General features: G+C 37.5%; 1 protein-coding gene across 2 annotated transcripts; it reads left to right on the plus strand.

Moving 5' to 3' along the window:
- Window positions 1–369: 369 nt before the first annotated feature.
- IFI35 (interferon induced protein 35) lies at window positions 370–17,179 on the plus strand. 2 transcript variants are annotated; one of them, XM_031966342.1, is made up of 8 exons: window positions 370–587; window positions 2,210–2,290; window positions 2,467–2,559; window positions 15,936–16,083; window positions 16,160–16,266; window positions 16,343–16,529; window positions 16,625–16,731; window positions 16,873–17,179. In XM_031966342.1, exons 1-8 carry the CDS (start codon window positions 567–569, stop codon window positions 17,062–17,064), a joined length of 936 nt encoding a protein of 311 aa, XP_031822202.1. In that variant the 5' UTR covers window positions 370–566; the 3' UTR covers window positions 17,065–17,179. The 2 variants fall into 2 exon arrangements, with proteins under 2 accessions (XP_031822202.1, XP_031822203.1); XM_031966343.1 differs by lacking the exons at window positions 370–587; window positions 2,210–2,290; window positions 2,467–2,559 and adding an exon at window positions 9,052–9,323.
- Window positions 17,180–17,252: the final 73 nt, after the last annotated feature.

Here is a 17,252-nt window from a genome sequence, read left to right on the forward strand (position 1 = left end):
CCTAATTAGAATGTGAGTTTAAAGCTGACTGCTTTTGCCATTCTTTATGTCCCCTGTACTTAGCACAGAACACAGTAAGCACTTAATAAATGCTTGTTGACTGACTACTTAATAGTCATTGTTTGCTTCTTGTGGGATTGAGTGGAAGCCTGAGATCAGATGAAGAGATTTACGTTCCTGTAGGTGAGGCTTCCCTGGGAGGCGGATCTCATCTCCTGTCCGTGTCAGAGTTGGAGATGGGGAGACCCAGCTTCGAGCTGGCTGGGGGTGGTGAAGGTGGGCACTTGTTACTGTTGGGCAGGGACCTGTCTCGGCTCCCTCTGAGGATAGGGAAATCAGGGAGGCGTGGTCACTGAGGGGTGGTAGTTACAAGAAATGAAAGTGGAAGTAACTTAACTGGGGAGAGGTTGGAGATCCTCCAGCTTGTGTTTCTGAAGAGGGCTGAAACCCAGGGATCAATCCTCCATAGCTCACCCCCCTTTCCTTCCTTCCCCTCCTCGAATCCTCATCTCCAGGTGGCACCCTGAGTCTTCGTGTTACCCCTAAGCAGATAAGAGAAGAACCTCATGGACCAGACAGATAATAAGGTAAGTGGCCGCCAGAATGACAGTCTTCCCGGCTGGTGGACTTACAGATAGAAAGGGGTCTGCTGTGGCTGGGAGCAGAAATCAGACTGCTTATTCAATACTTCTTTGGCTTCCTTGCAAAAGAGAGGAGAAACAGACTGAGCCCTTACCCCACATGAAATCAACCCCACGATGTCTCAAATAAAGCTCCTATTCATTAGAGTCTGAAGGTGTCTGCCTCGCTGTCTGAAGAGAAACATTAGTCCCTGGGCTCCCCCCCAAAATCTAATGACAAAGATAAATATCAATCTTCATTCTTAATTCAGTGCAATCTGTCTGCATATCGATCTATTCTCCTGTCTCAGGTGTTCTTTTTTTAAAACGAGTTGTTTTTATTTTTTTTTTCAATTAACAATCATTTATTTTCTCTCCCTCTCCTTCCCATCCCCCATCAAATCATGTTAAAGAAAAACTAAACCCTTATAATCAATATGCATAATCAGGCAAAATAAATGTCCACATTGTATACATCTAAAGAGTTATGTTCTCTTCTGTCCAACTCTCTCTCTGTCAGGAGAGAGCATTTTTCATCATCAGACTTCTAAAATTGGTCGTTGCATTGATCAGACTTAAGTCTTTTAAAGTTGTTTATCTTCTTTATTATATTATTATTATTATTATCTAATTTATTCTCCTGGTTCTGTTCACCTTCCCGTTCATCAGTTCATAGCACATGATCCCAGGTTTTTCTGAAACTGCCCCTCTATCACTTCCATTCAACAGTGTACCATAATTTGTTCAAACACTCCCTAATCAATGGGCATCTGTTTGGTTTTCACTTTTTTGTCACTTTAGAAAAAGCTATTATAAATCTTTCACACGTATAAGACTTTTCCTTCTTTCTTTCATCTCTTTCGGGCATAGAACAGGTAATGGTATTTCTGGGTCAAAAGGCATGAACTACAGAACTCTGCACAAAGTTCCAGTTTGATTGCCAAAATAGTTGTAATTCAACTAACATCATTTCCACTTTTTACTTAGGTAGCATGAAGTCATTAAACATTTTTGATCCTCATTTTCCTCATCTGTAAAATGAATCGGTGATAATTAGATCAGAGGGTCATGGACTGAATGCTAAAAGGGACCTTATGAGTCCATCTAGTCCAATCCCCTCATTTTACAGAGGAGGAAACTAAGTGACCTACTCAGGTTCACAGGCAGGATTTGAATCTAAGGTCCTCCAAAATCCACATCCAGTCATTTGCTTTTAAGGTTCCTTTTACCTCTGTCTATGATGCTCTGTGTATAAATCTTGCCACAGCATGAAAGCACCAGAATCCACATTTCTTGAGGGACCATGTTTTATATAGTGCCCAAATCCTATCCAGGGGTCCTCAAACTACGGCCCGCGGGCCAGATGCGGCAGCTGAGGACATTTATCCCCCTCACCCAGGACTATGAAGTTTCTTTATTTAAAGGCCCACAAAACAAAGTTTTTGTTTTTACTATAGTTTGGCCTTCCAACAGTCTGAGGGACAGTGAACTGCCCCCCTATTTAAAAAGTTTGAGGACCCCTGATAGCCCCTGATGTGCTGCTGGGGGGATGGGAGGTACTCAACAGGGCTTGTTGATTGAATGACAAGGATCAACTGACCCATGAGGATGCTTTGGGAGCAGACACGCACAGACCTGAGGAGGATGCATGGTGGAGATTGAAGCTTCAGGTGAGTCCCATGGAGGTCAGCCAGGGCCCTCTCCAGGAAGGAGAGAGAATGGATTGTATTCCAGGTAAGACCTTCCAGAATCGGGAACCTTTTCCTTGGGTAGGTACGTTTTTTTAGATAGACAAGTAATTAATTCAGCATCACCTGTCTCTCCCCACCTCCCCTTTATTGAGTAGGAGCTCTGCCGTCTGAAGGAAGAACAGAAGAGGTTGAAACTGAGAAAGGAGGAATTACAGCAATTCCGGACAAGAATCTTCCAAAAGGAGGAGGTAAAGGGACAAGCAGACAGAGGTGGGGGTTGGGGACTAAAGGGAACTTTTTTTTCCCCTTTTCCCTCACATCCAGTAAGGTTCCCAGTTCTGTGAGGTCTATATCTGAAAATCTCTTTCATCTACCAAAAGGTGGTCTATTCTGGTCATACCAGATTTCAAACTGTATTATAAAACTTTATTTCATAGAACTCTCCTTCACCTGCTCTATATCTCCCCAAACTGAACTACTCATTAATCTTCCGTATGAGGTCCATTTTAAATATTTAATATTAATATTTCATATTTATTTTCATATTTAACATCAATAATGAATCTTTAATAAAAATTTAAAATCTAACTATTTTCAGTATAATTGTTTTCCTTTGTAGTGCTATGTATTTTATTTTATTCATTTAAGAACATTATTCTGAAAAGCTCCCTCACCTCAGAAGGGGTCCCTAGGCTTTATCAGACCATCAAGGTGTCCATGACACCAAAAGGTTCAGAACCTATTCTTTCCCTTCACACAAGCCATCTATAGAATGGCCTCCTTCATATTCTGGCTTACCAAAAAGTCTCTTCCTTCAGGGTTCAGATCAAATGTCCTGCTCAGCTCTCCTTCCTGTTTCTATCTCTCTTTGATCTCTTCTATATATGTTTTTCCTAAATTTTATGCTAAAAATTTGTATATTTGTATTTATGTTTCATATCTAGAATCTAAAATCCTTGAAGGCAAGAACTATGTGGTTTGTGGTTCAATCTTCATATCTCCCAAGATGCCTTACAATAAGTAGGCATTTACAGCCTGAATTTTAATTAGTGAATTGTTCAATTAATTTAGGTCATCAAAGTGGATATCTTTTGTTTTTTACATTTACTACATTTCCTTCTATATCTCAATTTAAACCCCCTTTCAGAGAACCATCTTTTATAACAGTTTTGGGGGGTGGGGTGAGGGAGTGAGGCAATTAGTGTTATATAACTTGCCTAGGGTCATATAGCTAGTAAGTGTTAAATGTCTGAAGCTAGATTTGAACTCAGGTCCTTAAGACTTCAAGACTACTGCTCTATCTACTGTGCCATCTAGCTGCCCCCATATAACAAATTATTTTTAGAAAAAAAGAAAAAGAAAAATTTAGCAAAACTCACCTCTACCTCAAAAAAATCTGACATTATGTGCAATGTTCCACACCCCTGTATCTCTGAACTCTGCAAATGAATTTTTTTTTTCTCATATTTCCCCTTTCTGGCCAGGAATTCATTAGAATTTTTTCATTTAGTTTTATTTTTATAAATACATTTTTATTGATGTTTGTTTTTTACATTGTTTAACTTTCTCCTAGTATCCTTTGTCCTCCTCACTCCCAGAGAGCCATGCTATCTAATAAAGAATACTTTTAAAAAATTTTAAAACATTTTTATTTCAAGTTTTAAGTTCCAAATTCTATCCCTCCCATCTCTTCCACCCCTAGACAGTAAGCAATCAGATGCAAGTTATACATGTACAATTATATAAAACACTTCCATATTAGTTATTTTATGCAAGAACACTTGAATAAAAGAAAAAAAGTGAAAAATAGTATGCTTCAGTCTGTACTCAATATCAGTTCTTTCTCTGGAGGCAGATATTATGTTTCATGATTAATCCTTTGGGATTATCTTGGATCACTATTGCTTAGAATAGCTAAATCATTTACAATTCTTCATCAAACAATATTGTTGTTGTAGGGTACAATAGAAACCAGTCCTGTTCATTTCACTATGCATCAATTCATGTAAATCTTTCTAGGTTTTTCTGATATCATCCTACCTGTTATTTCTTATAGAACAATAATATTCCATTACAACCATATACTACATTTTGTTTAATCATTTCTTAATAGAATCCCTTTGATGAATCCCTTTGGGCATCCTTTTGATGTCCAATTCTTCACCACCATGAGAAGAACTTCTAGAAATATTTTTGTATAAATAGGTTCTTTCCCTATTTTTATGGATAGAGATCTAGCAGTATTATTGCTAGATCAAAGAATAGCATAATCTTATAGTCCTTTGGACATGTTCCCAATCGCTGTCCAGAAGGGTTTGTTCATTTCACAACTCTATCACTAGTATATTAGTATCCTAGTTTTCCCATATTCCTTCCAACCTCCAACATTTTCCTTTTTTGTCATATTAGCCATTTTGATAGGTGTGAGGTGGTACCTCAGAGTTGTTTTAATTTGTATTTCTCTGATCAATAGTGTTTTAGAGCATTTCTTCATATGTCTATAGATAGTTTTGATTTCTTTGTCTTAAAACTACTTGTTCATATCCTTTGACCATTTATCATTTGAGGAATGACTTATATTTTATAAATTTGATTCTCTTCTGTATATATTTGAGAAATGAGGCCTTTATCTTGTTTCAAAAATTTTCCCTCTAGTTTTCTGCTTTTCTTATAATTTTATTTGCATTGGTTTTGATTATTCAAAACCTTTTAAATTTTATATAATTAAAATTATCTATTTTATATTATATAATGTTCTGTATATCTTCTTTGGTCCCAGATTCTTCCCTTATTCATAAATCTGACAGATAAACTTCCATGTTCTCTTAATTTGCTTATAGTATCATCCTTTGTGCCTAGATCATTTACACATTTTAACCTTATTTTAGTATATTGTGTGAAAGTTGGTCTTTGCCTGGTTTCTGCCATTATGTTTTCTGGATTTCCTAGCAGTTTTTGTCAAATAATGAGTTTTTCTTCCAAAAGCTTGAATCTTTGGGTTTATCATATACTAGATTACTATGATCATTTACTATAATGTAATGTGTACCTAATCTATTCCACTGATCCACCACTCTTTTTTTTTTTTTTTTTTTTTTTTTTTTTTTTAAGCCAGTGCCAGATTGTTTTGGTTATTACCACTTTATAATACAGTTTGCGATCTGGTATGACTAGACCACCTTCTTTCACATTTTATTTTTCATTGATTCCTTGAATTTTTGTTCTTACAAATGAATCTTTACAACTTTTTCTAGTTTAAAAAATAAACTTTGATATATTACTGAATTAACAAATTAATTATCAAATTAAATTAATTGATAAACAATTAATTAAATTGGTTTAATTTACCCATGAGCAATTAATATTTTCCCAGTTGTTTAGCTATGAATTTATTTGCTCTGTTTGTCTTGGCACTTAGCCTGCCAAGTACTTTATATTGTCTAGTTATTTTAAATGAAATTTCTCTTTCTATTTCTTGTTACTGGACTTTGTTGGTAATATGTAGAAAGACTGATGATTTATGTGGGTTTATTTTACATCCTAAAACTTGGTAAAAGTTATTCATAATTTCAAGTAGTTTTTTAGTTGATTCTCTAGGATTTTTAAAGTATAGCATCATATCATCTACAAAAAGTGATAATTTTATTTCCTCATTCCCTGTTCTAATTCCTTTAATTTCTTTTTTCTTCTCTTATTGCCATAATTAGCACTTCTAGTACAATATTAAATAATAGAGATGAAAATTGGCGTCCTTACTTCATCTCTAATTGTATTGAGAAGGCTTTTAGCTTATCCCCATTACAGATAGTGCTTGCTGATGATTTTAGATAAATATTACTTATTTTAAGAAAAATGTCTTTATTCTTATGACCTCTGATATTTTTGATAGGAATGGATGCTATATTTTGTCAAAAAAATTTTCTGCATTTATTAAAATAATCATATGATTTCTATTGGGTTTGCCATTGATATGGTCAGTTGTGTTAATAGTTTTCCTAATATCCCTGTATTTCTGGTATAAACCCCACCTGGTCGTAATGTATAATCCTAGTGATATATTGCTGCAATCTCTGTGCTAGTATTTTATTTAAAAAATTTTGTATCACTATTTTGATCTAGAATTTTCTTTCTCTGTTTTAGCTGTTCCTGGTTTAGGGACATCATATTTGTATCATTCTCTACTTATTTTTTCAAATAGTTTAATAGTATTGAAATTCATTGTTCTTCAAATATTTGGTAGAATTCATTTGTGAATTTTAAGTTGTTCTTGGGGAATTTTTCTTCAGAAGTTTATTGATGGCTTGTTCAGTTTCTTTTTCTAAGATTAGGTTATTTAAATATTTTATTTTTATTTTTTTCTTCTGTTACTTTGGGCAATTTATATTTCTTGTAGTAATGCATGAATATTCATTCATTTTATTTAAATAGTCATATTTATTGGCATATGATTGGCAAAGTAGATCTTGACAATTGTTCTAATTCCCTTTTCATTGGTGGTGAGTTCCCCACTTTCATTTTTGATACTAGTGATTTAGTTTTCTCTTTTCTTTTAAAAACCTAATTAGCCAATGTTTTATCTATTTTATTGTTTTTTCCCCCATAAAGCCAGATTCTAGTTTTACTATCCATACTCCTAATTGCTGTTATCATACTAAAGTTGAGTTACAAATAAATCTTGCCATATAGAAATATAAACAGTTTAATAACCTTATCAAGTTTATGTTTTTTTTTTTTTTTTTTTTGGTGATTTAAAAAAAATAAATTTTCTTACCTTTTAATGTTTCCCTTGAATCTTATATTTGGAGGTTAAATTCTCTGTTCAACTCTAGTCTTTTAATTAGAAATATTTGAAAGTACTCTATTTTGTTACATATCCATTTTTCCCCTGAAAAACTATATTCAGTTTTGCTGGATAGGTGATTTTTCATTGTAAGCCTAACTCCTTTGCCTTCTGGTAAATCATATTCCAAACTCTCTGGTTCTTTAATGTGGAAGCTGTCAAATTCTGTGTAATTCTGGCTCTAGCTCCATATTTAAATTGTTTTTTTGGCTACACGCAATACTTTCTCCTTGATCTGTGAGCTCTGGAATTTGTTATGATATTGCTGGGAGTTTTCGTTTGGGAATTTCTTTCAGATGTTGGATAGTGTATTCTTTTAATTTCTATTTTACCCCTCTGCTTCTAATAGACCGGGGCAGGTTTCTTTGATAATTTCTTGAAAAATGTCCTGCCTTTTTTTCTCCTTGGTCATGCTTTTCAGATAGTCCAATAATTCTTATATTCTCTTTCCTGCATCTATTTTCTAAAGCAGTTGTTTTTCCAATGAGAAATTTCATATTTCCTTCTATTTTTTTAAACTTTTTTGATTTTGTCTTATATTTTGATGTCTCATTGAAGTTGTTAGTTTTCACTTGTTCAATTCTATTTTTTTTTCATAATTATAACTTTTTATTGACAGAACCCATGCCTGGGTAATTTTTTACAACATTATCCCTTGCACTCACTTCTGTTCCGACTTTTCCCCTCCCTCCCTCTACCCCCTCTCCCAGATGGCAAGCAGTCCTATACATGTTAAATATGTCACAGTATATCCTAGATACAATATATGTGTGCAGAACCAAACAGTTCTCTTGTTGCACAGGAAGAATTGGATTCAGAAGGTAAAAATAACCCGGCAAGAAAAATAAAAATGCAAACAGTTTACATTCATTTCTCAGTGTTCTTTCTTTGGGTGTAGCTGATTCTGTACATCATTGATCAATTGAAACTGAGTTAGATCTCTTTGTCAAAGAAATCCACTTCCTTCAGAATACATCTTCATACAGTATCGTTGTTGAGGTATATAATGATCTCCTAGTTCTGCTCATTTAAATTAGTATCAGTTCATGTAAGTCTCTCCAAGTCTCTCTATATTCATCCTGCTGGTCATTTCTTACAGAACAATAATATTCATAACAAACATATACCACAATTTACCCAACCATTCTCCAATTGATGGGCATCTATTCATTATCCAGTTTCTAGCCACTACAAACAGGGCTGCCACAAATATTTTGGCACAGACAGGTCCCTTTCCCTTCTTTATTATCTCTTTGGGGTATAAGCCCAGTAGTGATACTGCTGGATCAAAGGGTATGCACAATTTGATAACTTTTTGAGCATAGTTCCAATCAATTCTAATTTTTAAGGAATTATTTTCTTCAGTGAAATTTGGACTTTCTTTCCTGGTTCTACTCATTTCAATTAGTATCAGTTCATGTAAGTCTCTCCAAGTCTCTCTATATTCATCCTGCTGGTCATTTCCTACAGAACAATAATATTCCATATTTTAGGAAATTATTTTCCTCAGGAAATTTTTGTGTCCATTTTATTGCTTTTTTTCCATGCTTCTATTACTCTACTATTTTTTCTTTTCCAAATTTTGCCTCTATTTCTCTAACTTGTTTGTAACTCATTTTTAAGCTCTTCCAGGAATTCTTTTTGGGCCTGTGATCAAATTAAATAGTTCGTTGAGGCTTTGCACATAGCCCTTTTGACACTATTGTCCTCTTCTAAGTTTATGGCTCCTCCCTGCGACCATACTAACTTTCTGTGGTCCAGCTCTTTTGTTTGTTTTGGTTCTTGCCAGTCCCCCTGACTTTTTTGTGGCTTGCTGTTTCTATGTGAGAGTTGGGCTCTGGTTCCACACTGTCCCTAGCTTTTTGTGTTGGGGCTTTGGGTCTTACTACCAGCTTTCACTGGGCTTCAGAGCTTAGTTTCTCACTTCCTTTGGAGGACAGACTTCTCTCCTGGCTTGTACTGGGGGCTGGGGCCTCCCTGTTGGCCTCCCCTGATTGTGGGTTTAGCTGCTGGCCTGCTCCAGGGATGGGGCCTTGCTGCCGGGTTGCTATGGTAACAGAGTCTTTTGGGCATCTAGCCCTAAAGGAGGCTTCTTGTTGCTGGTCTGTCCAGGGCTGGGGCCCTGCTGTTGGATTACTATGGAAAAAAGGTCCCTCTGCTGGTAGGCCTCAGGTCAGCAATGGGGTCCAGGACCTTGCTGGTGGCTTGTGCTGGGGGTGGGACCTTACTGTGCTCAGGCTGCTCACTTGCCTCAGGGTTTGCCAGGGCAGGCCTGCTGATGGATTGCCCTGGCTCAGAGCCCTGCTATAGGTCCCGGCCGAAACTGGCTGCTGCTAATGCTCTTGAACTTCTTTCCCCTGGCATCCCACTGAAACACATCTTTCCTGATTGGGCTTGCAAGTTGCTTCCCTGCTCCTAGATCAATTCTGAAGTGATTTTCTAGTTGTTTGGAGGGGAATTTGGGAGGGCTTCAGAGGGTTCCTTCCCCCATTTTGGCACCAGAAGACAAAGAATATATATATGTATATATTTTAGAGAAAAAGAGAAAGGTAGAAAAACCATTCAAAATTAATTAAGATATTTTTTTTAAAAGGGAAAATATGGGTAATATTCCACTTATATGGCCCTCCCACCATTGCAAAAGAGTGGAGTAGGGATATCTTCTCATATTTCTTCTTTGGGAGCTATGTTTATTTTTTGAAATTCTGTGGTGCTCACTTTCAGTTGTTCTTGGTGGTGGTCCTTCTCATTTAGTTTGTTGTTGTCATCATATTTATTGTTTTATTAGCTTGCTTTACTTCAGTCTGCATCAGTTTGTGTAAGTCTTTCAAGGTTCTTTGTATTCACCTTATCTGTCTTTTAAAAAGTAGGGTGATGATCCATTGTACTTATGCATGATAATTTGTTTAATAATAATTTCTTATTTAATGAGCATCTACTTTGTTTCCAATTCTTTGTTACCACAAAAGGTATTGCTATAAATATTTTGGGACTTCCTTAGGGATGCATTTATCTAGAATGACAATCTCTGAATTAGTATAGAATTCTGAATGGCATTTTATTATAGAACTCTGAATTAGTATTTTAGCATAATTTCAAATTGATTTCCAGAATGCTTATTCTAATGCAGAACTCCACCAACAATCCATTAACATACCTGTCTTTCTACAACCCCTCCATTGTTGACTATCCATGTTTTGTTTTCTTTGCCAATTTATTGGGTGGGAAGTGAGACCTTGAGGTTGTTTTGATTTGTATTTCTCTTACAACTAGGAATTTCATGTAGTTTTGAGTAGTTGTGAGGAACAAATCTGAACCTGTGGTAATTTAACTACATTCTTTCATGTGGTAATAGTTTAAAATTCATTTTCTGAAAAGTTTATTTCTTGTCCAAGAGATGGTTAAGCCATTTTAAAGATCTCTTTCTACCTCAGTTCCTTGTCTTTAAAAGGGGTGATTCCATTCAGTTCAATAAAATTTTATTAACAATTATCTCTATGGCAAGAACTGTTCTAGAGGACATGCAAAATTTAGGTGAGGCTGGTCCTTACTTTCATGAAATTTATCAAGGGGTAGGAAATGTGACTCTTAATAGTTAATAATTTGTGAATTCATCAGTTGTCACTTTCATTGATACATACACAAATAAGTATAATATGAAATAGCATGTGATAAAGGCAGGAAAAAAGTACAATCAAAGGCAGCTTCCTGAAGGAGGATGCATTTGAACTGAACTATACAAAAGAGGCAGGAGTATGGCAGATATAGACACATTCATCATACTGATCATTTTGGATCTACTTTTCTTTTGTTTTCTTTTTGAGAATGTAGCTCCAATATTTATACTATTTATAAATTATGTACATGAAAATATATAGAAAATAGTTTCTGAAAAGGATGAGCTAATGATGAAAAAAATAATTTTTTCAAAATTTAAAAAATTTATTATAAAGTTTTTTGCTTTCACTAAAAATCTGACAGTTTTTCTAGTGAGAACAATATTAATGACTGTTTCATTATTTTTGAAAATATTGGCTTAACACTTGATGATAAAGTGATTTGAAGGATCATAAGAAAATAGATTTAAATCTAGAAGGAATGTTAGATCCTTCCTTTCACAGATGAGGAAACAGGCCTACAAAAATAAAATTACTTACTTTAAGTTACACAGATAGTAGGTGGCAAAAGATTTGAACCACAGTCTACTAATTCCAAAAATCTCTGAGTGTAAGTTCAGTTTATACTGACCCACCATGACCCAAAGATCCTCAGGGAAGAACATCTCGGGGTGCACTTGACAAATCTTGGTATAAAATTGTCAACCTCCAAAACTATCTATGAAATTGTTTTTCTTAAAATTTGTCTAATCAGTTTCCATGATATTAGGGATAGGAAGCTCATGATCTTTGAAAGTCCAGAGGGTCTCTTTTCCATCTGGGAAGAAGGGACTAGTAGCAGGTGGCAAGATATCCAACTAAGCTCTGGTCCCCTGGTGGTGGGTTGCTTCCAAGCTGACCAATGGGTTTGGGTAAGTCACGTCCTAGAACAAATCCTTGAGAATCCTGGACTTGGTTATTTAAGCCCCAGACCCACTGGCAGCAGTTGCCAACACTACTGTCTTTTGCTTCTTATTCACTCCCACTTTTGAGACATCTATGCTACTTTTTCCCAGTTGGCACAAACCTTCCTTGCTCTCTTAGAGGTAATTGGGAAGAGAGAAGAACCTGAGCAGACAGAAGCTTCCTTCTGTCTACATCCATGGGAAGCATTTCCTCCATCCTCGACAGCTGAGCTCATGGAGAACTCCTTCCCCCAGGATTCCACAGATCATGTCCCTGGTTTGTTCTAGAGTCTAGGAACTCATTGAACAGCTGTGTGGCTTTCTTTGTGACTTTAATATTTTCTTTGGATACCTCCATAGATCATCTTGCACACCTGGAGTACTCCACTTTGGAGGCAACTGCTACAGAATAGAAATAGGAGAACGCCATTTCCCAGTTTAAAAAAATCTTTAGAGGATATGAACAGTCCTCAGAAAAAACAAGTTTGGAAACGCAGCCCCACAAAAAAATGCTCCAAATCATTTATAATAAGAGAAAAAGAAATCATAACAAGCTTGAAATTTCACCTCATACCCCCAAAATGCCAAGTTAGAAAATATGACAAAAGATGGGAAGTCAACATTGGAGGGGTTACAGAAAAACAGGCACACTCATGCATTACTGCTGGAGTTGTGAATTGTATATGTTTTGTTGTTTTCAGTCTTGTCTGATTCTTTTTGAATTTTCTTGGCAAAGATACTTGAATAGTTTTGCCATTTCCTTCGCCAGCCCATTTTATAGGGGAGGAAAGTGAGACAAATAGGTTTAAGTGACTGTGACTTATTTATCATTATTTAAATTATTTGAAAAATAAGAAAACAATTTTTAAAATCTGAGTATTTTGTATCATGTACTTCTTCCCTCTCCCTAAGCAGTCTGGTAAATCCTATTGGGCCTCTTCTTTTTTTAATTAAAACTTTTTATTTTCAAAACATATGCATGGATAATTTTTCGACACTGACCCTTACAAAACCTTGTGTTCCAAGTTTTCCCTTTGCACAACCCCTCCCCTAGATGGCAAGTAATCCAATATATGTTAAACATGTTAAAATATATGTTAAACCCAATATATATTTGTATACTTATTTATACAATAATCTTGCTGCACAAGAAAAAAGGGGGAAAAAAAAGAAAAAAAAAAAAACCAAAATGCTAGCAAACAACAACAGAGAGAGTGAGAAAGCTATGTTGTGATCCATACTCAATACCCACAGTCCTCTCTCTGGGTGTAGATGGCTCTCTTCATCACAAGATCATTGGAACTAGTCTGAATCATCTTATTGTTGGAAAAAGTCACATTCATCAGAATTGATCATCATATAATCTTTTTGTTGCCATGTACAATGATCTCCTTGTTCTGCTTATTTCATTCAGCATCAGCTTATGTAAGTCTTTCCAGGACTCTCTAAAATCATCCTGCTGATCATTTCTTACAGAACAATAATATTCCATAACATTCATATACCAAAACTTATTCAGCCATTCTCCAATTGATGGGCATCCATTCAATTTCCAGTTTCTTGTCACTACAAAGAGGGCTGCCACAAACATTTTTGTATGTGTGGGTCTTAATTTGCATTTCTCTGATCAATAGTGATTTAGAGAACCTCTTCATATGACTAGAAATGGTTTTTATTTATCTGAAAATTGTTCATATCTTTGACCATTGGAGAATGGCTTGAATTCTTATAAATTTGAATCAATTCACTATATATTTTAGAAATGATGGGTCTCTTCTTAGATTAATATTTTTACATTAGGATTACAAAGAAAATATTGAAATAAAGATGCCATTTGTTTTCTGAACCAAGTTCATGGATTTATTCCTAGAACCTTTGCTAGAGAATTAGTGCAACTACAGATCAATGTTCGACAAAAAGAGCCACTGGACAATGGGTTGATCAAACAGAGTTGAAAAGGAAGAGGAGGAGAGGGAGCTAGATGGCTTTTAAGACTCTGTAAAAGCATGATGTTTGTGAAAATCTATATATAAAAATTGTATATGTTTAACATATATATTGGGTTATTTGCCATCTATGGGAGGGGGAAAACTTTATAACACAAGGTTTTGTAAAGGTGAATTGAATTGAGTTGAAGATTATCCATGTATATATTTTAAAAATAAAAAGCTTTAATAAAAAAAAAAGACTTTGCAGAGCTCCATGCCCAACCTCTCTTTTTCAATACTTCCACTTCACTATATATATATGTTGCCATATAACAATATATGATTGTTCATCACCACTGATTATAAAAAACTAAAGATGAGAATCATAAGGGAGAGGCCCTTGGGAGCAGATGCAACATAGAACTAATGAGGAGTTCTCAAGAACAGAAATAAAAGAAGTCATCAAACATTGTCTGCTAGGAAGAGCAGATGAGATGGTCATCTCCTAGAACCCCCTCAATGTCAGGAGAAAGGAGGGAAGGCCTCCAATACATTGGGCGGACCAAAAAGGTGAACTTTTGGGAAACATGGACAAAAGTTGCACTGGGTGGATGATAGTTGAAAAAGGGATTATTTCAATAGTAATCTAGTGTTTGACAAACCCTAAGACTCCAGCTTTTGGGATAAGAACTCACTATTTGACAAAAATTATTGGGAAAATTAGAAAATAGTATGGCAGCTAGGTATTGACTCACACCTAACTGTATACCAAGATAAGGTAGAAATGGGTTCATGATGTAGACATAAAGAATGATATAAACAAATTAGAAGAACATAGGATAGTTTCTCTCTCAAACCTGTGGAAGAGGAAGGAATTTGTGACTAAAGAAGAACTAGAGATCATTATTGATCACAAAATAGATAATTTTGATTATATTAAATTAAAGTTTTTGTACAAACAAAACGAATGCAGTCAAGATTAGAAGGGAAGCAATAAACTGGGAAAACATTTTTACATCCAAAGAGTCTGATAAAGGCCTTATTTCTAAAATATATAGAGGATTGACTCAAATTTATGATAGTTCAAGCCATTCTCCAATTGATAAATGGTCAAAGGATAGGAACAATTTTCAGATGAAGAAATCGAAAGTATTTCTACTCATAACAAAAGGGTTTTCCAAATCACTATTGATTAGAGAAATACAAATTAAGATAACTCTGAGGTATCACTACACACCTGTCAGATTGGCTAAGATGACAGGAAAAGATAATGATGAATGTTGGAGGGGATGTGGAAAAACTGGGACACTGATGCATTGTTGGTGGAACTTTGAAATTGGTCCAACCATTCTGGAGAGCAGTCTGGAATTATGCCCAAAAAGTTATCAAACTGTGCATACCCTTTGATCCAGCGGTGTTACTTAATTGTACACTTAACAGTGTATACTTAACTTATATCCCAAAGAGATCATAAGGAGGGAAAGGGACCTGTATGTGCAGGAATGTTTGTGGCAGCCCTGTTTGTAATGGCCAGAAACTGAAAACTGAGTGGATGCCCATCAATTGGAGAATGGCTGAATAAATTGTGGTATATGAATATTATGGAATATTATTGTTCAGTTAGAAATGACCAACAGCATGATTTCAGAAAGGCTTGGAGAGACTCATGTGAACTGATGCTGAGTGAAATGAGCAGAACCAGGAGATCATTATATACTTCAACAACGATACTGTATGAGGATCAACTCTGATGGATGTGGCTCTCTTCAGCAATGAGAGGATTCAAACCAGTTCCAATTGTTCAGTGATGAAGAGAGCCATTTACACCCAGAGAGAGAACTGTGGGAAATGAGTGTGGAACACAACATAGCAATTTCACTCTTTTTGTTGTTTGCTTGCATTTTGTTTTGCTTCACTTTTTCTCTTGTGCAGCAAGATAATTGTATAAATATATGCATATATTGGACTTAACATATATATTCTACCATATTTAACATATATTGGACAGCTTGCCATCTAGGGAAAAGCGTGGGGGCAGAGAGGGAATTGGAACACAGGGTTTTACAAGGGCTAAAGTTGAAGAATTGTCCACGCATATGTTTTGAAAAATAAAAAGAAAGAAAAGAAAGAAATTTCGAAAGAAAGAAAAAGGGACTATTTGAATTGGTGAGATCCATTTGAGACCCCAGAGGGATCACCAAAGGGGGTCTCAGCTGAATGGGATTTCGGCCACTTGCAAGTGAACTCTGGAGATGACCCGACTCGCTTTGATCTGTATCTTCTCCCCATCTTCAGGTCCCCTTCCCAGTGCCTCAGGCGGCTATGGTGTTTCGAGGACGCAAAAAGGAGAAAAAGGAAGTGCCCGAGACCCTGATTTCCAACCTCCGGATCCATTACCCGCTGCCTGGGAGTTCAGCCTTGGTCAGCTTCGAGGACGCTGGAGGTAGCGGAGGAACGCGGGAGAAGGGCTGGGCCGGGTGAGGGAAGCCCAGGCTGACCCCTCCTTGTCTGCCCCGCAGTGGCAAACGGCCTGCTGCGGCAGCGGGAGCACCGCGTCCCTCTGGAGAAGTGCCGGCTCCCCGTCCGCCTCCAGCCTGTGGAGCTGCCCGTGCCCACGGCCATCAAGGTTCTAAGGGTTCGGGTGGGCGGCTTCTCGGTCCCCGGCGGGAACGGCGGTGCTATTCTCCGCGTCCCCTGCCCAGGTCCTGACCTGGCTGTGCAGAGAGAAGGTCCTCATCATCGGGCTGCCCCCCGCCCTCCAGCTGGGCGAGGAGCAGCTGCTGGACAAGCTGGAGCTGTTCTTCAGCAAGCCCTCCAATGGCGGCGGGGAGGTGAAGACGCGGGAGCTGCTGCCCGGGGCGGCTGTTCTCAGCTTCGCTGATGACCCAGGTGACCGGTCGGAGGGGCTTCGCTGAGTAACCAGGGGGACGGGGTCTCGGGCACCGCGGGGCTCAGGAGCCTTCCCTTTGTTTCTCCCTCCCCAGTGGCTCAGCGCCTGACCAGTATATGTCACTTCTCGGTGCCCCTGGGCCCGCACTTGGTTCCCTTGAGAGTCTTTCCTTATGTCAATGGGAAGATCCAGGAGATAGAGGTAAGGGGGGGAGGGGAGGAGGAGGACGTCACACCGTTAGAGGGCGGTCCAGGCCTCTCATCTGGGGACCCGTAACCCTGTTTTACTGCTGGGGATCCCAGCCACCCCACCCCAGCCTTCATGTCTATATGCCTCTTCCAGATAAAATGCTGCCCAGCCCCCCACTCAGTGCTGGTGCGCGACATCCCAGACATCCTCGATGCCGAAGAACTGCTGGATGTCCTCGAAATCCATTTCCAGAAGCCAAGCCAAGGTGGAGGCGAAGTGGAAGCTTTGGTCTGCGTTGCCCCAGGGACACAGAAGTTGGCCCTTTTCACCCCAGTGTCTGGTTAGCGACTACAGTCCTCCCTGGGCTGCTGCTTCTCAGTCCCCATTCTGTATCTCCTTTAAGGGGAGGGGAGACGTCCTCATACCCTCCTCTTCAGAAATTAAACCTCTATTGACATCACGTTTTCATCCATTTCACTCAAACAGGTAGGGAAGAGGGGGGGAAAGGGAGTGCAAATCTTTTGTCTCTTTGC

This window comes from Sarcophilus harrisii, chromosome 4 (genome assembly GCF_902635505.1).
Source record: "Sarcophilus harrisii chromosome 4, mSarHar1.11, whole genome shotgun sequence".
In the NCBI taxonomy this organism is placed as follows: domain Eukaryota; kingdom Metazoa; phylum Chordata; class Mammalia; order Dasyuromorphia; family Dasyuridae; genus Sarcophilus; species Sarcophilus harrisii.

Excerpts from the sequence above, each read along its gene's own strand:
- IFI35 (XM_031966342.1), top strand. The coding sequence starts at position 567 with ATGGACCAGACAGATAATAAG. Across the intron at positions 16,267-16,342 it reads CCGTGCCCACGGCCATCAAG|GTCCTGACCTGGCTGTGCAG; the intron begins GTTCTAAGGGTT and ends TCCCCTGCCCAG. Across the intron at positions 16,732-16,872 it reads GGAAGATCCAGGAGATAGAG|ATAAAATGCTGCCCAGCCCC; the intron begins GTAAGGGGGGGA and ends TGCCTCTTCCAG.